Source organism: Typopeltis vanoorti, chromosome 25 (genome assembly GCF_054136105.1).
Source record: "Typopeltis vanoorti isolate ZY-2024b chromosome 25, IOZ_Tvanoo_1.0, whole genome shotgun sequence".
Lineage (NCBI taxonomy): Eukaryota > Metazoa > Arthropoda > Arachnida > Uropygi > Thelyphonidae > Typopeltis > Typopeltis vanoorti.
In genome coordinates, this window is record NC_143573.1 from 53,846,437 (window position 1) to 53,873,430 (window position 26,994).

Below are 26,994 nucleotides of genomic sequence, written 5' to 3' on the forward strand. Positions count from 1 at the left end.
GGATTGATGCAGGAGAAATGTTTCAGCTGTGTGATAGTGATGGAAGAACAAGAGGTCATCTCTGGAAATTAAAGAAGAGTGTGGTTAACAAAGGTGTCAGAACAAGGTTTTTTGCCTGGAGGGTGGTGAATGAGTGGAATTCATTGCCTGACTTAGTTGTGAGCTCTTCGTCTGTAAATGAATTCAAGAAGAGATATGGCAGATATTGTTTTTTTAGTTTGGGTCTCCCGCGATGAGTCTACTGACTCCATGGAGATACCCGTAATAATAATAATAATAATAAAATAATGACTCACAAGCATATGTGGAGGAGAAAATTAATTATGGCATAATCATAAGGAGTATTAATACACTTATGTATACGGTGTAGCATGTGTTGACAAATTTAAAAGTATGCATTTAAATTAGTTATCAATCACAGCACTAATGCTACGATATTGTAGTTTTCTCAGGCCAACATCATTAAATTAACTTGTGATAAGTTTCATTGACATATCCCATTCTGATCACCAAAAATTTATAATATTATTCAGTATAAAATTATTGATTATTGTATTATTAAATTGGTTTTAATGATGTTGGCTTGAAAGAAAAAAAAAATGGTAGTGAGAAAAATATTTATGCATTATAACTCACCATAGAAGTCAGCGGAGCAGGAGAAGCAGCAGAAGGATTTTGACTTGTCGGCGAACGCTTACTGTCAAATATGACTTGCCCTCGCATATAACTGGCACCCCTGATTTCACTTTACGAAAAAATACATTAAAAGGTTTTGCATATATCCCTCCCACACAAAAAACAACACCCCCCCCCCAACAACCATTAATATATAAATGCAAGAAAAAAAAAAGTTTTATTGTATCCCTGAATAAGGTACAGAGGCTTTTGCAGTCTGTATAATATATTTCTCAACAAATAGTGCAATTAGAGACAGCTGGAATAAAAACGGCGCTAACTAATGAATCACATGTATCCTTCTCACAGAAGCTACCCTGTATAGGCAAGCAAAACCATATGTTGCACTGGAAACACAGTATCTAATTAAAATTATTGTCCAATTTTTTAATTACATGAAATAAGTGTTTGTTTGACTGAATTTGAAATTCTTGATGTCATTATGACAGATCACAAAGGCTAACTTCAAATAAAATTCTACCACGAATTGAAACATGCCATATAATGCATGTGCGAGTTCCCCTTCCAGCTCAAACGCAAACAAGGCAATAAAAATCAACCAAAGGTTGAAACTTTGTATGAGTTGAACCCACCGGTAATGAGAAGTTCTGTCAGGACGATAAACGACACCCTGTCGTGAATGTCTTAAAACTAAGAAATATATAGTGAATGGTGTTATCACAGTTGCAGATGCTATGGAATTTGGTTGAAGAGAATTAGCATTTCAACTCAAAAATTGTCGGTTCCATTTGTCTTTGGGTCGCGTGATCTTTTGTTAATACCGCACCAATGAAATTCGTGTGTTCATAGCTGCTTTCTCCTGTAAAACAAAATTTAACTTGTACGTATTGTAACAATTGAAAAAAAGTGGAATAATTTATAAGCGTATAAAAGGATATGATATGTACATTGTTGACGTGCCAGCAAAATTCTCGGGCGTGCCACAGGTTCGCCACCACTGCTCTATAGCAGTGTTTCTCAACCTATGGTCAATGGACCACAGGTGGTCTGCAACGATGAGACAGGTGGTCCACAGGCAGACTTAAATTAACCAAATAAATCTATATATTTTAATTATCCAAACAAAACAAATTAAAATTGAAAAGTAAGTAAAAATTATTGAAATAAAATGGATACTTAAATTTAAATGGATACTTAAATGGAAATAAAAATAAAAAATATTGGCAGAATGTTCATGGAATGAACATTCTGCCGCTATTTTAATTTGTAGCGGCAGAATGATGAGTAATAAAAGAGGGGTGAAATGAACAACAATATGGTTTTATTTCTTTCACCCTCCCTTGCTGTTTTGTCAGATTTGAAGTGAACACTGTTATCCACATAACCACATTTCAACCAATTGCTTGTTGTTTATTGATTTTTATTGTTGAAGGTTTTCCTCCTTCAACCAAGGCTCGCTATATCTTCAGAAGTGCTAAGTAATACTTGGACAAAGTGTGTTGTGAGTTAACCCCAGTATTTATATATTTTTCGGAAATCGCAAGACTGAAAGATAAAAGCAAGCCACAAGTTGAGTTGAAATGCTAACACACACGTGTGATCACTTATTAGTCACTTTGTTGCTCTGCAAATGACCTCAGATGTTGAGGCACCATAAAACCTAATCCTAATTAGTCACTTTTGTTTGGCTGCCCTGCCTACCATGTGCTCAACCATCCCCTCCACTCCCTCTGTATAATATTTAAAAATTTTATAAATGAAACTATGATAGTTTTATTTTTATTTTCAATTTTACTTCAGAGCCACATGTATGTACCCAAAGAGCCGCATGCGGGTCGCGAGCCGCAGTTTGCCAACCCCTGATATAGACTGTCCAGTCTTGTACAGGGCAAGAGCAGCACAAATCACATTCAGTTTCAATGTCAGAGGTCTAAGCAGCATCAGCAAGCAAATGGTATGCTGTACACTGCATACTATAGGCTACAAGAGCCCTTGCCCTAATCATGTACCACTGTTGACAGATCGTCATCAGCATTGCACAGTTTTGATAGTCCCGACACCTGGTGTTGGGACTATCAAAACTGGACCTCTGCAGAGTCTACCAGATTCATATAGTCCATTGAATTCCGTTATCTGTTGTACCAAGTTGACAGGAAGGATGTGGTTATTGCATCAAGGAAGTGATGGTATCAGGAGCCTTCTCAAGTGACACATTAGGTCCCTTAATGTGTGAAGAGGTCCTTAAATGCTGCAAGCTACCAGAATGTGCTGGCTGATCACCTACACACTGGTCACTAACTGAAAATAATAATTATTTTCAGTACAAGAAGTGACGAGAGCTTGGTCCACCTTTACGACGAGTTGCCAAGGGATGTACTACCTTACCTCAGTCCTGAAGATATTTTCAGATGCAAACTTTGTTTGCTTGCACTTGGATAAAGGATTAAACTAAATTTATAATAATTACCAAATTCTAGTATATATATATATATATATATATATTCTAATATATTTCCCAGTTCTAATTAGGTGACAGAATTGGTATGCTTTCAGATATAAATACATTAAATTTTAATATGATATGAAATAAATGCAGACAGTCCAATATGCCTGTAATTATGCTTATGATTCCTCCTATACTTATCATTAGTTTGATATTTTTATTTTAATTCTATAGAGAAAAGGATGAAACTCTTGAATATCATACATACAAAAGTAGTCCTGAATATGATTGTCATATCACACCCCTAATCTTGGCTGCTATATTAGGAAATTATCGCTTAGTGAGAATATTGATGAACAGAGGACACGCTATTGACTATCCCCACTTGCCAAACTGTAAGTTTTGTATATCAGTAATGAAATATTAAATTCAAGTTAAAATAGCTATTTTTAAACTATATCTACCATTCTAGTATTAATCTACTGTATGTTAATTTATCTACCAGTATTAATACAGATATAGATGGATAATCATATTGTGGCTTAATGGATAATACTTGTCTTGGGATAATAATTACTGCTTAATTATTTTACATTAATATTTCCCATTTGTCACAGAGGCATTTCATTAGGCACAAAGATAGAGCATACATTTCATAGATTCCCATAATGGACACACCATAAAATACAGAAGAAACAATGTTTTCATTATGCATATGTAAATTTAAATTCATGAGGCTGTTTATGGAATCCAGCACAGCACTGTAACGTATCTCACCTATGATGGCCTCCAGATATTAAAAATATAGGAGGAAGATGTATGAGTTGAGAATTTTTAGAGGTTTTAAGTGCACCAAACACAATAAGAAGTACTAGAAATGTAGAGCAAGCACATGTTTTTTCCAAACTTTTACACGCCATTTGTCCAGTGGTGGGAGAAGAAGGCTAAGAGGTCAGCCATGGGTCTAAATCAGTGGATCCTTGTGGTAGTCATTGATTTATTGATGGGCCTCTAGGTAGTAAAGAAATCCATTGTTGATGACTTTCTCCATTATTTTGGTGAGGATAGAGGTGGTAGCAATTGGTTGGTAGTTGGACAGCAAACTTTTATCTCCTTTTTTTTTAAAAGGTTTTATATATATTTACTTTCATGCACTGGGATAAGAGCCAGTTGAGTACAGAAGATTGTAGAGACAATAAAGAACCGATATTAGCTCTTGACACAGCATTTGAGTACAGCTGTAGAGATGCAATCAGGACCAGAAAAATTTTAGTATCCAAGTTGTTTAGTAGGGGTGCTTAAGGGTCAAAGTTGTATAATTGAGAGGAGACCTCCACATCACCTTTAAAGGAATGTGGAAAACCGACTTGGCTTCTGTCCTAATGTCCAATCCTCACCTTCTCGTGGTGCACCCTGTTAGGTATCTACCTGGATACTGAACGAACAAGGATGGGTTGGCAATTTGGGATTTAGCCAACCAAATTGTATTCTTATTGGCTTAAACCAAAATAAAAAATGATGGTACAACATGACAGAATTTCATGCCAGCTGGGGCATCGCCCAGTTAAACAAGGCCCCTGTTGTTTTTGCCAGGGAACGAGGGCAAACAGCAAAAAGTCAGCTACTGGAACAAATCAAAAAACACACCCCAACTCGTCACCAGAGTTCAAGATCAGTACTATTACTATCAACATAAGAAACCTGAATGGCAAAGAAATGGAGCTAGCTGAGGAATTGGATAAGTACCAGAATGACATAATAGGGGTGAAAGAAACAAAAAACGCAAAATCTGGTGAGATTTTGCTGAGCAATAAATACAAAATATTATATTCAGGCAATGACAATCAAGGAAAAGGAGGAATAGCCATAGTATTTAACACTAAATATGAGTCTAATCTTCTTGAATGGCAGGCAGTCTCAAGTAGAGTGATGTTGGCAAATATGAGAATGGGGAAGGTTCTACTAAGGTAGAAGTGGAGGAATTTTTTGAGGCTTTAGAAAAAGCAACTGACACAATGAAAAAGGAAAAGTTGGTCCTTGTTGGGAATCTAAATAGCAGAGTAGGAAATGATTGTGAGACATACAAAAATATTTTGGGAAAATTTGGAAAAAAGAGCAAAGCTAATAATAATGGCAAATACCTGTTGGATTTCTGCTCAGGACATGGATTGGTTATTAGTAACAGAATGTTCCAACATAAAAATGTGCACAAATTCAAATGGAGAGAAGAGGCAAGGAATAAGAAAAGTCTCATTGACTATGTTATTGTTGATGGTGATGTTTCCCCACTGGTGCATTACAGTGTACAGATGATTTGAAATTGGAAGTGATCACCATTTAGTCTTGAGCAGGATAAAATTGAATTTCATGCTGAAAAGAAGACCATGTAAGAAAGTTTAAAAGCGAATAAAAGTTGAGCAGCTCTCAGATGTGAACTGTAGACTAAAATACACAAATATTATTCAAGAAAAAATAAAAGAGTTTGAGAACAGGAACCAAACCTTGGAGAGTCAGTAGCAAATCCTGAAAGAAAAAAAAAACATTGATTGATTTAGCCAGAGAGTAAACTACCAGCCTTTTCTTTTTCCATGGTGAATTGAATGTGTGGATGAAGGCTATTGATCTGTTCTAGGAAAGTGTTAAGTTCATTTTCAGAATGAGCCCAAACAGCAAAAACATCGCAAACGTAATGAACCCAATGAGAGGGTTGGGGATGAATGGATGAAAACAAGGTATTTTGCAGATAGCTCAAAAAATAGTTTGTCAAAGATTGAGACAGACGGCTATCCATGGCGGTGCCTTCAATCTGTCTATAGATCTTGTTTTTCCTTCTGAAATATCCTGAATATATAACAAATTCAAAACTCCTTGCCATATCAGGAGGGTGATCATCATACAGTAAATCAACAGTGTCAGATAACAGAATGCTGGTAAAGATGGAAACATTGTCAAATCTGACTCTTATATTTGAATATCCTTGATTTTTTCAACAAAATGTATGGAATTCTTGATGAATGATCTGGATCGTCCAGTAAGGGCAGTTAATGAGTGTGATTTAGCAATTCTATAGGTGGGAGAGTCAATATAGTTCACAATGGGTCTTATTAGATATCCTTCTTTATGAATTTTTGGGAGACCATATAAATGAGGAGTTCTTCCAAAATGAGTGTGCAACTTGTCCAAAGTATTTTGATCCCAACTAACACTTGATCAAGCAGCTTACTTAATTGTTTAATTTGTGTTCTTGATAAGTGGTGGTATCCTGGATTATAGTTTCTAGTTCAAGCCACTACAGAATATAATTTCTTGCCATTTTTAATTTAAGCAATTATGTCCACCTAGTACTTCTCTAGTTTTTCTATCAATTTGATTTATTTTCCTTTCATATTATCCTTATGCTGATTGTAATAGGTTTCACGGTATAATAAGAACACAGATGGTTAAGAAAATAACTATTTATTAACTTAAAGCTAATATTTCACTGGTATTATATCCAGCATCTTCAGAGCACACAACACAAAGTTTGTTACAAATGTAAGACAACCACAATCCGGTGTAACAGTGGGGGCTAGTATAAGAGGAGAGGTCCTTTTGCAGGACGGAGGAGATTAAAGACTAATGAAAGTCTCGTCGACGGAGCGACCCACGGCAGGAGCACGCACCCGGCAAGCAAGCACAGGCGGTGATGAGCCGTAAGGCGAGCCGCCAGTAAGTGCAGTAAGAAATACGCCCTAATAAATGGTAAGAAATATGCCCATACGCCCTAATTTATTTATTAGGGCGTATTTCTTACTGCACTTACTGACGGCTCGCCTTACGGCTCATCACCGCCTGTGCTTGCTTGCCGGGTGCGTGCTCCTGCCGTGGGTCGCTCCGTCGACGAGACTTTCATTAGTCTTTAATCTCCTCCGTCCTGCAAGAGGACCTCTCCTCATAAAGTGATTAAGTGATTATAAATAAAGATCATAAATAAAGTGATTGCACGCTGCAATCACTTTATTATTTAATAATAATAAAGTGATTGCAGCGTGCAACACAAGACTAAAGTCCTAATATAGCACCATCTAGGTAAAAAAAAAAAAAAAAATCAAAGTTTTGAAATAGTAGTCAAAAAAATTCAAATTGAAAAAATATAAATTAAAAAATATTAATTTGGTCTTAGGATGACTGTCTCCCAAATCTTTAGTAGATTTATACAGCCATACTTGTTAAGGTTTGGAGTATGTTTTAAGGCTTCTGTTGATTCCAGGAACAACCTCTCTGACTTGTAGAAGCTTCTGTGCATTACTTTTGCACAGAAGCTTCTACAAGTCAGGGGTATCCAAAGCATGGTCTGCCAGACCCGACTTACCATAGCGAAAGTGTCGGATATATTTTTTGTGTTCACTGAGGCGGATGTCCACATTTCTTCCTGTCTGTCCATAGTAGGCTTGATGGCAAGAACAGGGCACTTCATAGACACCTGGATGTGATAAAGGAGTGCATTTGTCCTTAGGTGAATGGATGAGAGTTGCTAATTTTATATAAGGTTTAAATACTGTGCGTAGTTGATGTTTGTTAAGCACCCTAGATATCTTTTCAGATGTGCCTTTAATGTATGGGATGGTGATGGTTTTGTTGTAGTCTTCTGTGGTAGATAGAGGGAATTTATGGGTAGCATTTAGTATGTTATCTATTTTGTGGGGATTATAACCATTGATTAAGAAGGTTTGACGTAGGTGAGAAAGTTCAGCAGTGAGAGCAATGTCATTGGAACAGACTGCTCTAGCTCTATGGGTTAGTGTTTTTAAGATACCATATTGTTGAGAAGGGTGATGGTGTGATTGTTTGTGTAAGTATCTCCCTGTATGTGTGGGTTTTCTATAAACCAAAAATGATAAGGAACCTTCTAGAAGACGTGTGATCAGTGTGTCCAAGAAGGGCAGGCAGTCATTGGCTTCTAGTTCCATTGTAAAGTGGATTTTAGGGTGCTGGCTATTTAGATGCACTAAAAATGTATTCAATGTGTCTGGGCCATGTGGCCAAATAGCAAACACATCGTCAACATAGCATTGCCAGAGACTAGGTTTGAGAGTGGCTGTGTTGATAGCTAGTTTTTCCAGATGTTCAATGTAGAAGTTGGCTAAGGGGAGAGAAAGGGGTGAACCCATAGCTGTCCCATCTAATTGTTTGTATATTTTCCCTTTCCATGTAAAATAACCGCCTGTACTGTGAATTTAAATAGCTGAAGTATATCTGGAGGAAATTGTGAATTTAGTAAGTTAAGTGTTTCAATCAGTGGTACATTAGTGAATAATGAGGTGATATCAAAACTCACCATTAGGTCTGAACTATTTAAGGTATGGTTTTCTAAAATACTTTTTAGGTGGGTAGAATTTTTAACAAAAGAGGGACAATTGTTTGTGTAAGTGGTTAGTAATTTTGCTAAATGTTTAGCTAGTTTATATGTAGGACTGTTTATACTATCTACAATAGGATGCAAAGGTGTACCTTGTTTGTGTATTTTAGGAGCACCATATATTCTGGGTGCTTTAACGTGCATGGGTTTGAGTTTTTTGACAATTTCTTTAGGCCAGGAAGTGATTTTGTTCAGTAACTTGCACACCTTATTCTTTTGTGAGTTGGTGGGATCTCGATCTATGATTTGATATGTAGACTGGTCTTGGAGCAGTGCATGCATTTTGCTTTCATATTCTGTTGTATCCATTACTACAGTGCCGTTTCCTTTGTCTGATTTGGTTATTATAATGTGGTTATTATTGCGTAGGACTTTAGTCTTGTGTTGCACGCTGCAATCACTTATACTAGCCCCCACTGTTACACCGGATTGTGGTTGTCTTACATTTGTAACAAATTTTGTGTTGTGTGCTCTGAAGATGCTGGATATAATACCAGCGAAATATTAGCTTTAAGTTAATAAATAGTTATTTTCTTAACCATCTGTGTTCTTATTATACCGTGAAACCTATTACAACATGTCTGATGAACACATAAGCCTATCCACGCTTATGCTGATTATTCCCATCTTCAGCTCTTTTGACATTGTATTTGTTTCAGTAGCTGACTTTTCACTGTATGTCCAGATTCTCTGAGCAAAACAGTGCAGTTTGTTTAACCAAGTGACTCCTTCACCTATCATGAAATTTCATCATGTTGTTTCTAGTTTAATACGGAATATAATTTGGTTAACTACATCCCAAATTTTCAGTTTATTTTCATTCATTCATTCAATCAGCATCTAGTGGATATCTACTAATGGTGTTCACCATGCAAAGGATTGACCATTAGTTCCAAAAACTTGCTTTCCTTAAAAGATATATGCAGGTCTCCTCCCAGTTATCTATCAATGACATTTAAGCAACCCTGTTGTGAAAGCATTTATGTTGAATAAAGATGAGTGATACCAAGACTAGACCCATGTATTATGAAATTTTTTATTGTAAATCGATTTTTTTAAAAATTATTATTATTATTATTATTATCTGAGACCTCCAGGAAGTCAAGGACTCATCGAAGGAGGCTGTAAATTACCCAACCCAGCTATCATACCTTCCTTTAAATTCATTTACACTAGATGCACTGACTACCCCAAAGGGCAAATTATTCCACTCACTCACTGCTCTCTGAGAGAAAAACCTAGCTCTTATCCCTTTCTTGACTGAGAACAACCTTAACTTCCATGGATGCCCCAGTGTTCTCTCCCCGCCTTCCATATAACGAAAAATTTCGTCATTTGAAATGCTATAACACCCATTCAAAAGTTTATAGACCTCTATCACATCACCTCTCTTTCTCCTGTTAACCAGAGTCTGTAATCCACATACTCGCAATCTGTCCTCATAATCTAAATCCCATAATCCGGATATAATCTTCGTAACTCCTCTTTGCACTATTTCCACATCTTCTTTATCCCCTTGGAACCCGGGAGACCAAATCTGAGCACAGCAATCCAAGTGTGGTCCTATCAAAGCCTTATAAAGAAGCAAAATTACTTCCTTATCCTTAGATGTCAAGGTTCGCTTCAGCATGTAAATCATCCTCTGAGTTGTATTTGCAACTTCTGCTATGTGACCTTTGAACTTTAAATTCTTATCCACCAATACACCAAGATCCCTTGCCTCTTCAGTTTCTTGTAGCATAACCCCGCTAATATAATATGCCACTGGATCTCTAATCACGCCAAAGTGCATAACTTTACACTTACTAACATTAAACTGACAGCCATTTTAATTTGCCCAGATTTCCAGTCTATTCAAATCATTTTGTAATTGCTGAATATCAGTAGCATCCCTGATTGCCCTTCCTATTTTTGCATCATCAGCAAACAATTGCAAATCTGATGATAGACCCTGCTTGAAGTCATTAATGTATAGATTGAACAATAATGGCCCAAGGACTGAACTCTGAGGTACACCACTGGTTACCTTAAATCTGGCAGATTCACACCCACTGTATACCACTTTTTGATATCTGTCTGTTAACCATTCCCTGATCCAAGTCAATAGATTATGTTCCAATCCCATATTCTCCAGTTTACACAACAGCCTTTCGTGTGGTATCCTATCAAATGCCTTAGAAAAATCCAACATTATCATAGTGTATCCATTTCCTTTATCCAACTGGCAGTAACATTGTTATAAAATATGAGCAAATTGCTAAAACATGGCCTTCCTTTAGTAAACCTATGCTGTTCACTGCAGAGTATAGAATGATTGTCTACCCATTTCTGTATGCGAGTTCTTACTAACTTCTCTAAAATCTTTGCTACCATACCAGAAATACCAATAGTCGGTAGTCAGACACATCAGTTTTTGCACCACCCTTGTGCAATGGAACTATATTACATTCCTTCCATTCCTGTGGTATCATTCCTGAGCTGAGACTCAAGTTATACAAATGTGTGAAAGGCCTAGCCAATTCCACTGAACATTCCTTTAACAAACGGGCAGATATTCCATCTGCCCCTATTGACAAATTCTTATTTAGGTTATGCAAAAGCTCTTCAACCTCATTTTCATGAACCTCTAACTCTTCATCCAACGTAGCAGTAGCACTGTGCACAATACTACATACACCTGGTTGATATTTCTTCAACATCTGGGAATTCTTTGGAGAATACAGTAATATATATTCTCCATTATATGGTAATTCTAAAATTATCTTTCATATGAATAGTGAAAATAAGGAAAAAAATAGTCTTTCATTCACAAAAGAAACTTGCTTTTATAATTATCAATATCTCTTGTACTTTATCAACTTTAGGTTCATGTAACAAGTGTACAGAAATAACTAATGATTATGAATATAGCTTGTCTTCTGGTCGAATAAACATTTATAGAGCAATTTCAAATCCTTCTTATATTATTCAAACTTCAGATGATCCAATACTCTGTGCATTTATGCTATCTCAAGAATTTGAAAAGTTAGTATATCTGGATGAAGAATTTAAGGTAACAATTCATATTATATTTTTAATAATTTTTAGTTAGAGTTGAACATCTTTAGTTTTGAATAAATAATAGTTGCTTGTTATACTTTATGCTAATCAGCTATTATATTTTCATGTTACAAATGCCAGTATATTGAAATTTGTGTTATATAAACATTAGGGTGCAGAAAGTATGTTATTTTTTCTATTGATTTGTATTGGCTTTGTTAACTGAATTATGAAGCACATATAAATAATAAAAAAAAGAAATATTCACCATTAGCACGATTAAGGAGCACAATTAATTACCCATCCCTTGATCCTCTAGGAGGAACAAGGGATGGGTAATTAAGGTAATTTGTGCTTGAAAAGGGGAGAATGAAGACATCCTATTAGAAATAGCATGCATGATTCCACTAAATGGGATCACTTCTAGAGCTAAAACTCATCATCATCGTCATCAAATTCCTGACATGTACTCAAGGGATGTACAGGATATGATAGTACTACATGAAAAACTTACATCACCACTAACTTCCTATCTACAATTTTCCTCCAAATCCATCTGTTATTTGTCAATACTCCAACATTATCAGAACTTATATTTCTATCTTCTAACGCACTGTTTACTGTATCAATCCACCTATATATTGGGTCTTTTTCCTACTAAATTGGCATAGAACATTTGTTTTGCTAATCATTCCTCTCCCATTCTATTTAAGTGACCATTACCACCTGAGTTAGCTCTGCTAACACATTCAAGTTCTTAACTAATATCCTCGTTTTTAATATGATATTGCCATTGATGGGATTTATTCATGCCCGTAATCTTTCTCATATCTGTGGTCGCTAGTCTTTCATCAAGTGTTTTATTTCTAACCCAGCTCTCAGCTCCATAAATTAAAATTAGTTTGAACATTGTCTTGTATACAGCTAATTTAGTGTTTTGACTAATTTCTCTCTTATTCCATATAAATTTATTTGTTTGACTTCCTACCATACTAGCTTTACTGATTCTTTTGTCTATTTCCATATTTAATTTACTGTCTTCATTAAAAATCATGCATATAGGTTCTCCATTCACATTGCAGTTGATGTTTTCAATGCTTCTACCCTATATTCATTGTCTTTGGCTTGATATTGCTGACCTTTATACCATATCTGTTACATCAGTTATTCAATTTAGTTAGGGAATCTTGCAGACTTGTACTGGATTTATTTGAAAGTATAACATTGTCTGCATAAAGTAAAGAGCTGAAATTAACATCTCCAATTTTTATATCAGGTTTAATACAGCTTTCTTTCATACTGTGATCCATATAGATAATGAATAACAGAGGAGATAATGTACATCCTTGTCTGACACCAGATTTAATATGAAACCATCTTCCTGTACTTCCTTCAATTCTAGCTACTGACTTACAACTTCAATAAAGACTAAGTATTTCTTGATATAATGCCCCATTGCTACGGCATTTACACCATACAACTGTAGCATTTTGAATAGCTTCTCTCTTGGCACCTTGTCATATGCCTTTTCGAGATCTACAAAACTTAAATACAGATCTTTGTTATATTCCCACGATTTCTCAATATTTGTCGTAACGTGAAAATATGATACTGACAGCCTGTATTTGGCCTGAATCCAGCTTGTTCTTCACCAAGTTTCTCTTCCACAATCCTTCTCAACCGTTTCTCAAGTATACTTGCATAAATCTTACCAGAAACACTCATTAGGGACACCTCTGTAATTCTCCTGTTCAGTTTTATTTCCCTTTTTATATATCAGTATTATGAAAGTGCTACTCCAATCATCTGGAATTCATCCCTCTGTCCAGGACATCTGAACTATGCAGGCAGCCACTGTAAGACTTTTATACCTTCATACTTGAGCATTTCTGGTTGAATATCATCTATTCCAGCTGCCTTTCCACATTTCAGGCTTTTGATGGCTATTTCAAGTGTGGATGTGTATTCCTGATTACACACCTAGTCAGTGTTTTTTGCCACTGTGCTGTCACTGAATGTTTCATTTAGCAATTTTTCAAAGTAATTACTCCATACTTCAAGGATATCTTTTTCTTCAGTTTTCATGTCACCTTTATCATCTCTAATTCCTTTTACAGCACTCTTTCCTCCATTTCTGACCGTTTTTAACAACCTCCAGTATATCTTGCTACCTTGTTGATATGTATTTTCTGTGTTCTTACTGAAGTCTTCCCATGACTTTTTGTTTAGCTAGTTTTACATGGTGTTTAGCTTTCCTACATTTGCCTCTATATTCTCTAAGAGCACAAGCTGACATTTTTGCCAGGAACTTTTGAGATGCTTTCTTCTTTTCCTTCACTGCCTCTTTAACTTCCTGTGTCTACCATGAAGTTCTGCTTTTTCTATCCTTACAGACAACATCACCACATGCTTCTCTGGCTGAATCAATTAATGTTTTCTTCAGGGCTTGCCACCAAATCTCCAAGGGTTGGTTCCTGTTCTCAAATTCTTTCATTTCTTCTTGAATAATGTTTGTGTATTTTGGTCTGCAGTTTACATCTGAGAGCTGCTTAACTTTTATTTGTTTTAAAACTTTCTTTTCAATGTAAAATTCAATTTTATCCTGCTCAAGACTAAATGGTGATTACTTCCAATTTCAAATCATCTGTACACTAGTGTCCTGCTATGGAGAATACATCACTATCAACAATAACATAGTCAATGAGGCTATTCTTATTCCTTGCCTCTTCTCTCCATGTGAATTTTTGCGCATTTTTATGTCGGAACATTATTAGTAGTAAGCAGCCCATGTCCTGAGCAGATATCTGACAGGTATTTGCTTTTATTATTAGCTTTGTTCCCTTATCTGAATTTTCCTGAACTTTGTTCCTTTATCTGAATGTTTTTGTATGTCTGACAGTTATTTCCTACTCTGCTATTTAGATCCCCATCAATGACCAACTTTTCCCTTTTCATTGTGTCAGTTGCTTTCTCTAAAGCCTCAAAAAATTTCTCCTCTTTTGTCTTAGTAAGAACCTTCTGTGGGATCATAGGCACAATTCTGATATTTGCCGACATCACTCTACTTGATATTGCCTGCCATTCAAATGGCGCATAAAAAAAATCGAAAATACAATCCTTCTTATTTGAAATATGGGTTTGTATCGTCATATAATGATCCAAACAAACCTATGTGTGTAACCTGCTGGAAACAGTTATCAAATGATTGCATGTGACCTGGTAAACTTTGTCGCCATTTAGATTCTGTTCATGAGGAATATAAGAGTAAGACAATTGAGTTTTATCCAAGAAAGGCTGAAGAATTAAAACGACAAACTAAATGTTTTTCGACACATACTAAATTGAATGACAAATTATATAAAAATATAAGATAATGGTGTCATATCCAATTTGCATGTAAGATGCTAAAAATGTAACATTTGCATTTAATTTTTGCGTTATTTGCTGTATATGTTTTGTATTGAATATAAATACAATAAATATTATAACAATATATGTCTGTATTACGATTTATTTTTTGATTGGGGCCGTGGAATATTTTCATTTTTTCCAAAGGGGTCTTTACATCCATAAGTTTGAGAAGCATTGATCTACTAGAGCATAGGTTCTCAAAGTGGGCGGTACCGCCCCCCCCCAGTGGGCGCTGAAGCCTTCTAGGGGGACTATAGTGGGATCAGAAGCATTTGGGGGTTTCAGGTGGTCTAGGGGTCGCAGGCTCTTTATAGAAGAAATTAATAATATATATTTAAAAATTAATTATTTTCGTGATTTTGCGATTAGATAATCATTTAAAATGCAATATATTATTTAATGGTATTTTAATTATTACAATAAGATTCTTACTAATGCAATGGAATCTCTTAATTGTATTCCACATTTTCATATTTAAACCATTGTATGAAACTGTGCATAATGTTATTTGCACATATATTTTACAATCTTTACATATGGGCTACGTTTCACCAAAATTGGTATAGCAATAACTGTGTTGAAGATGAAGCACATATTGGCCACTTCTTTTTAAAAATTTAACGGCATAAGCAGTAATGTATCATTAGTTGCTATTTACATCAAAAATATCAAACAGCTTGAACGAGGAAAACTGTTATAATGGGGGGGATTACAAAATTTATGTCTTGCAAAGTGGGCGGTGGCCCAAAAAAGTTTGTGAACCTATGATCTAGAGGAAGCAGTATTAAATTGTATACCTAAGGTAAGGAGGGGTAATCGGGCAGGAGTTAGATGGATAAGTAATATCATTAAGCACGAACTGCAGAAGAAAATACTGTGGAGGACATAACATATACTGCTGATAATATTTTCACCCAAAATCTTTTCACCTTACATTTTGCCAACAAAATTGAAATGCTGGAAACATTTCTGCATTCTATTATACTGACATCCATTCTCCTTTGTCCAGTTTGCCAATCTATCCAAATCATCTTGCAAAATGTGTGACATCATGTGTATTAACTATTGCTCTACCCAACTTTGCAACATCGCAAATAACTGAACATTTCCTCTCAGATCCTTGCCTATATCGTTAATGAACAAATTAAATAGAAGCAGTCCAAGAACAGAACTCTGCAACATGTCACCAGTCACAGGCCTTCTTTTGTACTCTGCTCTTGAATAAACTACTTTCTGAGATCTCTCCATCTACCACCCTCCTATCCATCTCACCAACCCTATATCCATCCCCTTGTGCTGCAGTTTACTGTTAAGAATTCCCTGTGGTATCCCATTAGAGGCCTTTGCAAAGTACAGCAGTATCTCTCTAAACCCATTACCTTTATCCAACTTAGTTGTATTATAAAACGTAAGCAAGTTACTGAGGCATGATCTTCCCTTCACAAAACCATGTTGCCCATACAGTATCCCATTTCTATCTATACATTCCTGTATTTTGCTCTTGACCAATTTCTCCAATACTTTGAAAGACTTGGTCAAGAGCAAAATACAGGAATGTATAGATAGAAATGGGATACTGTATGGGCAACATGGTTTTGTGAAAGGTAGATCAGAAAGACTCCTGATATGCTGATCGATCAGTAATTTGCTACATCAGTCTTGGAGCCTCCTTTATGCAATGAAACTATTTTCCCCTCGGGACTATCCCAGAGCTGAGACTGAGATTAAACAATATGGTCAAGGGCACTGACAGTTCCTTTCTGCTTCTTGTGAAACTGAATCTGGTATACCATACAATCCTACAGCTGTATTCACATTAAGGTTCTCTAATATGCTATTCACCTCCATTTCATTTACCTCTGTTCCTGTATAAGCCATTGCTGCAATATCACCACCTGGATGATATACTCTTGCGAAGTATATTCTACTATTACGACTGATTCAGTTACCTCCCTACCATTGGCATTCCTTAAAATCATTCAGCCATAATCATTCATATCATTCATAATCCTTGCTCTCTGCCTCATCTTATCACTGTCATACATTCTTCTTTATACTTGCAGCATATCAAAAGAACTGTTTGGGATTCTTTTTAGCCTGCAATGTTAACTGCCTTTCATAATCTACTTTTGCCGTTCTTACCACACAAGTTACCCTTCTGTCCTGTGCTTTGTACTGTTCGTGTACCTGCAGGTCACCTTTCTCCTTAAATTCCCTCTTTTTTTTTTAACACCATCAAGTTTCAGTTTGATGGTGTTATTCGTCCATGTAACTCCCATTTGATTTACTCTCCGAACTATAGATATGCAGTCTGTGATTACCTCCCTCAAACACTGCTTTACCACTTTCCATTCACTATCAACATCCAGACCTTGTAGTTTTACATTCCATGGCACTAATCCAATCAATCTTCCAAGCTTATCATACTTACCAGCCCAGTAATTCCATGTATACCCCCATCTTAACTAAAAATTCCACATGTTTAGCAACCTCCAAGGTCAAGACCATATGATCATTCTCACCAATTGGTGGCAGTGTCATCATATTCATTATAGACACATTCTCAGATGCAATTACTAGATCGAGCACTCTCAAGCCCATAGTATATTCTATTGCATGTTGTCTCAGGTAATTATTCCTTAGTAGTATTTGCTTAATAGTTATGTATGCTTAATCTCTTCATTCATCCTTTGCACACACCTACCTTATTTAACCTTCTCACCTTTGGAATTCATTTAGACAGTAGATAATTTTTAAATAGCACCCAAGTCACATTGATCTCTTTTTCAACCAGCTCCTCCTTCCATGCTACTGCAAGATATCTCCTGAGCTTCTCATGGACACCAGCCTTGTAGTTCTACATGTGCCCTTTCCTCATAGGAGTCCTGACATTGCTGGCAATCACCAAGGTAATCACTTCATGGTCATTCTCACCAACTCGAGGTAGATTTGAGACATCGTTTATAATGACATCCACTGGTGAGATGTCATTATAAACCAAATCCAAGATTCTCAATCCTCACATGCCCTCTATTACATACTACCTGAGGTAGTTGTCCCTCAAAAACTCGAGAAACTGATTTTCTTTACTTCTACTTGCTATCTCGTCATCCCATTCTATATTACCATAATTAAAATCATCCATAATGATCATCCTTTTCCTATTTCCATGGTTAATATGCTTATACATTTCATGGTCGCTACCCTCCACATTACTAACATTTGACTAAGTATTTCATGCTGTTCATCTCTGTCTCATATCATACTGCTTCAAAACCACCCATTTGCATCTATACCTTGTATGAGCATAACTCATTTTCTATCATCAATAGCACTCTGCCCCTCTTTTTACTTTTTCTGTCTTCATGAAATACATCATATCCTTTCATCTCTATTCCTGTCAGGATGTTATCATCAGGCAACTGTCTCACTTATTCCAACAATTTTTTTGGGAAAAAGAATTCAGTCAAGTCACTCATTTCATTTTTCTTGTTTCTGATTCTTCTAGCATTGTATACAAACACAACAGCTCATTCCCCAATCTGTAACAAGTTTCATTGATACCACTTATTAGATGTTACTTCTCCACCTTCTTTTAGCAATTTCGTTTTTTTTTCTTTTTCTCTTTATTCATCCTAGAACTTGCTTCAAATCAATCTGTTTTCTCTACATCCTAGACCATCCCTTTCCCTGATTGTCTGCACACTCATTCACATCCTCTTTGAGTATCAACCTCTCTCACGCTATGTTCTCCTGTTCACCTCTTTTCATTTCCCTGTTTTTCTTGCACACTTGTTCTCTCATTCTCTACACTAATGCTACTCACTTCTTCATTCATAAGCACAACTTTAATCTCTCCTTTATTAATTTTATTCTCTTTCACATTACTTCTTAATTGCTCAGATTCATTCTCTACACTCATTACTCTCCCTTCCAGCATACTAGCAGCATTCTCTCCAGATGACTCACACCAAAACCATTCAGATGCAGTTCATCCCTCTTATACAGTTCATTTGGAGTTCAACCTGGAGTGTCGAGTACGAGGAAAGATTGAGAAGATATAATTTGCAGAGTCTGGTGGACAGGAGGAAGAGGGGAGATATGATAGTAAGATCCTATAACAATCCTTGGTAAGGGGTTGTTATAGGATCAATGCTGGAGAAGTTCTACAGAAAATAGTGGGAGATCGGAGAAGAACCAGAGGTCATCCCTGGAAACTGTATAAAGAGAGTGTGAGTAGGGGAGTGAGAGGCAGGTTTTTTCATGCAGAGTTGTAAATGATTGGAATGCCTTGCCTGAGAGTGTGGTGTCTGCAAGGAGTTTAAATGTGTTCATGGCACGGTATGATGAGCTGTGTGTGATAAAAGGACCGCCCAGATGAGTCTTTGACTCTATGAGGTCTTGTGGTAATAATAATAATAATAATAATAATAATAATAATAATAATAATAATTTGTCCTTCAAACTCATTCTACACATTTACAAACTGCGCTCATTTCTATTCACACATTTCCACTAACATATCATTCATAATCCTTGCTCTCTGCCTCATCTTATCACTGTCATACCTGGGCAAGACACTGACTACCACTATCTACCAGTGATAGTGGACAGAAGTGCAGAAGCCAAAGGACTACACACCGCATTGTTGCTATAATAAGAAGTATATTGACAAAGAAAGTGGTTGTTTCACTTGTAATGCATTGGTCATTGATCACACATGGACTATCATGCTCACTTAATTTTCACTATGATGTGAAACCACCGGACAGAGTGTCCAGAGTTGAATGGCCAAGGCATCAGGAATCTGGAATGTTATGCGGAGAAATCAAAGTTATGTAGATTGCAGAGTTTCAGAACATAAGTGGAAATGAGCCTGTATGAAGAAGATATTTAACATAGGTTTTTTTTTTCAGATTAATATAAAGGATATTATCCTTTATATTAATCTCTATTTACTATAATCTATATTATATTAATCTATATTTACTATAATCTATATTATATTAATCTATATTTACTATAATCTATATTATATTAATCTATATTTACTATAATCTATATTATATTAATCTATATTTACTATAATCTATACTATAATCTATACCTCTTTACCATACTGTTACACAACTTCCATCCCTGGAAGTTGTATAACAGTATGGTAAAGAGGTGTATGAGAAGTAAATTTTTTTTTGAGAGTGAAGGATAAGGGGAATACGTTTATAAATGTTGGGAGCATGAATGGCCTTAAGCTTCAATATGATAGATTCCCCCATGAAGAATTTGCTTACTCCACAGAGGTTTGTGTATTACTAATTAAGATGCTTAATCTCACTATTCACCATTTTATTGGAGTTGTTCAATCTGCACTTTATCGGAGTATTTCATCCTGGAGAAGTAGATTTTAATACTAGAGGGATAGGACAGGTTAGAGGTTTATAGATGCAAGAAGAGAGTTTGTTTCAAATCTGAGTACTCTGGATATCAATAAAGCTGCGGGACTGGACGTAATTTCACCACGGAGTTTGAGAGAATGTGGTAAAGAACTAACAGGTTTTCAATGACCTGGCTTTTCAATTGCATCATGCTATGGGAAAGGTACCCAAGGAATGGAAGGAAGGAAGCTAGTGCCATTGCATAAGAGCAGTAGCAGACTGGAAATGTCAAATTATAAACCAGTTTGTGTTTCATCAGTAGTTGTTAAGATCTTGGAGAAATTAGTGAGGGACCATATACTGCATTGGGCAAGTGAGGGTAATGTTATCTGAGAGAGAGTCAACATTGATTTGTTAAGGGTTGCTCTTGATTTTAGTAATATGATTGCCTTTTATAATAAAGTGACAAGAGCATTTGATGAGGGAAAGGCATATACTGCCATTTTTTTGGATTTTGCAGAGACATTTGACAGGGTGCCACACGATAAGCTGATATTTAAGTTGTACCACATGGGTTTAGATGTCAGGTAGTCAACTGGATTCAGGATTGGCTGTCTGATAAGTATCAGAGAGTTGTGTATGGTGGGGCAATATCAAGGAGGCAGAAGGTTACAAGTGGAGTCCACAGGGCTCAGTGCTGGGACCTTTATTGTTTAACCTTTATATCAATGGCATTGTCAATGGATTGCAGTAAGATATTCAGTTGTTTGCAGATGATGTGAAGCTACGAAGTGTTATTAGTAATAGTGCAGATGTGGCAGCCCTGCAAGAGGATTTGAATAAACTGGACAAATGGGAAAATGAATGGGGCTATCTGTTTAATGCAGCAAAATAAAGTAGGGTGACCAGGTGTCTCTTTTTTAAAGGGATTGTCCCCTTTTTTAGACTCTAGTTCCATTGTCCTGACAAAACCTTAATGGGGCGCTAATTGTTTGTCCCTTTTTATTAACTTTAGTCCCATTTTGTCCCTTTTTTGAATTCATGGCATCTTGAATGTTCGAATACGGAAAGAATAATGTCTCTGCTGGTGAAATGTGATAGATAGAGATCGAAAACATGTATGCTATGACAATTATCAACCGTTATGATAGGACGAAAATACTGCCACCAATGGCAGCAGTTTTGCACCGGGCAGTAACAAGGTTACTTTGTCTACCATACCATTGTTTTGTGCTTCTTATGCCGATCTGTTAGTAATTGTGAAAGTTAAAGTGAGTATATGTTGTGAGTGGTGATGTTTCATCTAGATTTTATCATGCCGAAAAGGAAGTGGCATTTCACTCGGGATTTAAAAGAAGAATATCTCTTCTTGAAAGATGACAAAACAACAAACAAGTTGCAATGTACTGTGTGTTGTTCAGATTTTTCAATTGAACATGGAGGCCGTTCTGATATTAAACAGCATTTGACGAAGCAAAAACATAAATTGGCAGCCACTGCTCGCTGTTCAAGTCAAGACGTTACATCATTTTTCACAAAAAATTCAAAAGGGAAATTAACTGATGAAAGTAAATGTCTTGTAGCTTAAGTAGGTTCATTTGTATTTCATGCAGCGAACACAACTTTTCTTTGAAGTCAATGGACTGCACCTCTGCAATAGGGAGAAATTTATTTCAATAGAAATTTACATGTGGATGAGCAAAGTGGCAATCAATTTTAGTGAATATCCTGGCACCTTACGCAATGCGAGAAATAGCAATTGAATTGAAACAAGCCAAATATGTATAAATTAAGTCGATATTAAATCCAACATCATTTCAAAGCTGAATACAGAAACTATAAAAGTTTTGTGTGAAAATTCACCAGAGAGCTTGCATGAATACACTTGCTGCCATACTACAAATTGCCCTAGCCGAACCTCATAGGAAGCACGAACACTCAAAACATCATTTCAAAAGCTTTGAAATGATGTTGGATTTAATATCCATTTAATTTATATAATTTTGCATCGCCGAAGTGAAGCCTTTTGGCTCGTTATTTTAGTAAATACTTTACGCACCAACCAAGAGTTCACTTACGGAAAATACACCTCTCTGATGCTTTGAGTTTCTTAGTACTGAGAGTTTTTGCTTTCATAGATTTCTTCCAAATCTGGTTCCTGGTGAGGTGAATTAGATTTCGGGGGGTTTGCCTTGAGAGTGCATTTTGAGTCTCTAGGGGGAGTGTTTTCTGGCTTGGCCCCTGAGGGGACTTGTCGGTGGATGCTTTTCCCTGGAATATGAACAATTCTACTCAGTGGTGGGGTGGGCCTGTCAGTGAGTGGAACCAATGCTGAGTTGGACGATCTTTTCAGTCACTCATAGGGAGTGGTTCGCGGGATCACCTAATTTTTAGAGAGACCTTTACTTAAACATTGTCTCTGACGAAAACCAGTGAGTTTGAAACAGCTGTCAGACCAGTGAATGTACAGGCACTTTAAGTGTTCAAGCTTCCTATAAGGTTCGGCTAGGACAACTCATAGTATGGCAGCACACTTTGACATTTCATGTATTGACTTTATGAGTGCATCTTGAAAGAACCAACACTTTTGGAAGAAATAATGTCTTCATATAAATATAATAATAATGATAATGCTGATACTCCATAACTATAATGCACACAAGTGTGCATTATAGTAATTATAATTATATGTTATTTAATTTTTATGTATAGCATACCAGAAGTGTCCCGTTTTTATCCCCTCTTTTTAATTGCTGAAAAATTCAAAATGTCTTTTTTTTTGTTTTGAAAATCTGGTCACCCTAACGTAAAGTCTTGAAGTTTGAGATATATCGATGGGAGGCAGCATACTCTGTTGGTGGAGCTGTACTGGAGGAAGTAGGGGAGACAAGAGATATGGGGATGATGATTTATAGAAACCTGAAATTCAGAGAACATATTGCAAAGGTGGTGAAGGTAACCCAGAGGATTGCTGCAATACTGAAAAGATGCTGACCTGCACCTGCAGAGATAAAAGAGTTGTCATTCCATTGTATAAAGCCCTAATCAGCCCACACTTGGGTTATTGTTCTCCAATTTGGTCCCCAGGATTTGAAAGGGATAATTAACTGTGGAAAGTGTACAGAAGTGGATAACAAAGATGGTTGCAGGACTATACAATGTTGGTTTTGAGGATTGGCTGAGGGAATGTGGAGTTCAGAGTTTGGTAGATAGAAGAAGGAGAAGTGATATGATTGAGACTTTTAAACTATTGAGAGGTAGTTACAGGGCTGACACTGGGGAGTTCTTTCATTTTGGATGAACAGGGGAAAGGAGCGATGACAAGGGACCATCCTTGGAAGTTATGAAAGGAAGCTGTGAGCAAGAGGTTGAGGAGTGGTTTCTTTGCATGGAGGGTGGGTGAACCATGGAATCCATTGCCTGATAGAGTGGTGAGCGCATGAACGATCAATGAATTCAAGGAGTGGTATGATAGACTTTGTGTTTTCTAGGAAGGACCTCTCACAACGAGTCTTTTGATTCTATGGAGGCCTGAATCATCATCATCATAATAATAATAATATATTTATTTAACCACTGGATCTTTTTTGGAATGCATTCAATGGCTAGTGCTAAATATTTATTGACTTAGCAGCATTGATCTTCTTCTCATCTAATTGTTTATCCTGTGTTATTGCTCAAAGCTGAGTTTTCTATATAACCTGGCTTGCAGTTACACATATATCCTTTAGGAATAATAATTATAATAATAATTAATCCAGTGCAAGACAATATATATATAGTAATCTACTATTTAACCCACCATAGCAAGAAGGCAATTTTTTTGGGGGGGGAGCTTCAAATTGCTCCATGCTCCACCACAGCAAATTCAAAAAAGAGAGACTATTCTTACAATCAGCAGTAGCTCTCAGAAATCAACCAAATCTTAATAAATACGGTTGCATTAAGCTTCCTAAGATTTAGGAAACACTTATCACCAGAGGTCCCACCTTACATTCCAGGCCACCTACAACTTTCCTTAGAGGGCGCTCCACCTAGTTAGGACTTTAGTGTCACCCACGTGGTTGGGCTTAGTATTGTTTGCTATTTGTGTTTATGTTACATTAGTTTTTTTGTAATCGCTGAAGATGTCTCAGTGACTGAGACGAAATATATGAAGTATAAAATTCTGTTTTAATCCTTTCTGAGTGTTGCAAAAATTCCATTAAGACTCACCACAGTATTGAATGGGACATGAGCTCCATGCCTTACATAGAGGACAACTTCAGTGCCCAAGACATCAAAGAGTCTATGATGGTTAGCCACTCAAAAAGCACACTCAACAGAAACCAGGGAATCTTTCCACATGTCAGACTTGAACTTTTCTGCAACTATCACACACCTACTGAACAATGATTGACCTGTGCCATCTTCCATGCTATGCATGCTTCTGTTTTTTTTTTTACTTTTGTGTCATGATTCCTAAATGTTTGGTTTAAGTTATGTAATGATTCATGCTTACTGCTTATTGTATATATATATATGTATGAGGATTGATTTACTCGATTGTTGTACATTTTTATAAAAAGATTGAATGACTAGAACTGAGAGAAATGAAAACAAAGTTTATTAGTACAACACAACTAGTTTCAGCTTACATCAGCCTACATAAGTCTGCGCATTCAAAATTGTTTCCTTGTTGGCTTCATTGTTGGGCATATGCAAGCATATAGCATCTCGTGAATGCCAGTATTTGACCACAGCACAATGACAGTCTGAAAGGTTGTAAAACCTTTACAACTTTCTCTGAAACTTATTAAAAAATTCGAAGCCGTTAAAAAAACACAAAGTAATTTGACTTCTTTGAAACCACACCTCTCCTGATAAAGTTGTGATTAACAAGTCAACTTATGATCTTTCTAATGCAGAGAAAAGTATCCACAGTAAAGGCCTAAATTTCATTTTATCTCCTAGATCTATTCTGAAAAGATATATTGATGACATTTTCCTGATTTGGAACCATGGCCATGAATCTCTCCTGAACTTCCTTGAACATCTAAATACTCAACACCAAAACCTAAAATTTATGGCTGAGTTTGAAGCCAAACTGGAATCTTGGATGTAGGCTGTTGAGGTGACTGAGGAATGAGTCTAATGTGTCTGGGTCATGAGGCCAAATAGAGAACACATCATCAACATATCTTAGCCAGATAGAAGGTTTGGGAGGGGCTGAGTAGATAAGCAGATACAAACAGATAGAGGGAACTGTCATGGGTTCCTCCCTTTCACCCCTTCTTGCCAATTTTTACATGGAAGATTTTGAAAAACGAGACATAGACTCAGCCTCTCTCAAACCTTCTATCTGGCTAAGATATGTTGATGATGTGTTCTCTATTTGGCCTCATGGCCCAGACACATTAGACTCTTTCCTCATTCATCTCAACAGCCTACATCCAAGAATCCAGTTTACGATGGATACCCTTCCTAGACACCTTAGTTACACGCCTTCCAAACGGTACACTTTCCTTCACTGTATATAGAAAATCCATGCACACAGGCAGATACATTCACAAACTCTCCCACTACCACCCCTCTCAACAATATGGCATTAATAAAACTCTTACCGAAAGCCCACAATCTTTGTTCCAGTGGAACCAACCTTACAACTGATCTTGACCACATACAGAACACTTTCCTCTCCAATGGCTACAGCGATCACAGTATCAAAAAAATAATCAGTTCCTCCCCCATTCCCCGGTCTTCACGTCAGAAAGAGTTTAGAAATGCCGTCACCATACCCTACATCTGTGGCACATCCGAAAAAACAGCCAAGATTTTAAACAAGTACAACCTACACACAGCATTTAAGCCTACCGCAAACTTGCTACCCTTATCCATTCTACAAAAGATCAGCTCCGTCCTCTCTCAGTGCCTGGAATTTATAAAGTACCCTGTTCCTGTAAGCTGGTGTACTTTGGATAAACAGGCAGATCAGCAACCATCCATCTGAAGGAACACAAGTCATACATCTGCAACCACGACTATGGTCAGTCAGGCCATGCTGACCATGTCTTGGATCCAACCCATAGGATCGCATGAAAAAAAGCCACCATGCTCCACAACAGCAAATTCAGAAAAGAGAGACTATTCTTAGAATCAGCAGCAGCTCTTTTTACTCCAATATGCTCTTTTTGTCACCCACATGGTTATGCTTAGTATTGTTTGTTATTTGTGTTTATGTTACATTAGTTTTTTTTGTAATCCCTGAAGATGTCTCAGTGACTGAGACGAAATATAGGAAGTATAAAATTCTGTTTCAATCCTTTCTGAGTGTTGTAAAAAATCCATTAAGCCTCCAACATGATGTCCTCACAGCACTTAAGTCTCTACACACGGATTGTGGTGAGTGTGGGAAAAGTGGAAAGGTAGGCCTGAGCTGTCTTCTCTGTTTTTATTAATGTCCTCAATATGCTCTTTTTGTCTAATTTCCAAACGTCTAGAAGCTTGCGCTATGTAAGCAAGGCCACAAAAACATGGAATATTGTAAACTCCAGAATGTTTGTTGAATGGATTGTGGTCCTTAGGAGAATGTAACAGAGCTAGTATAGTCATAATGAACTTGAAAGCCACTCTTATGTCATGAGATTTCAGGAAATTGGTGATTCTGAGAGAAAGTCTACCAGTATAAGGGATGGAAACCGAGCCTCTGTAGC

The 26,994-nt window shown here is 36.6% G+C and overlaps 1 protein-coding gene across 3 annotated transcripts in view; it reads left to right on the forward strand.

Moving 5' to 3' along the window:
- The window catches only part of LOC150092751 (short transient receptor potential channel 4-like), a 443,103-nt gene that overhangs the window by 196,734 nt on the left and 219,375 nt on the right, over positions 1-26,994 (forward strand). For 2 of the 3 annotated variants that reach the window (XM_090414697.1, XM_090414698.1), the window contains exons 5-6: positions 3,314-3,474; positions 11,342-11,529. In XM_090414697.1, coding sequence (XP_090270823.1) covers positions 3,314-3,474; positions 11,342-11,529 — 349 coding nt within the window. The remainder of the gene's footprint in view (positions 1-3,313; positions 3,475-11,341; positions 11,530-26,994) is intronic. The other variant, XM_090414699.1, reaches the window with a different exon arrangement.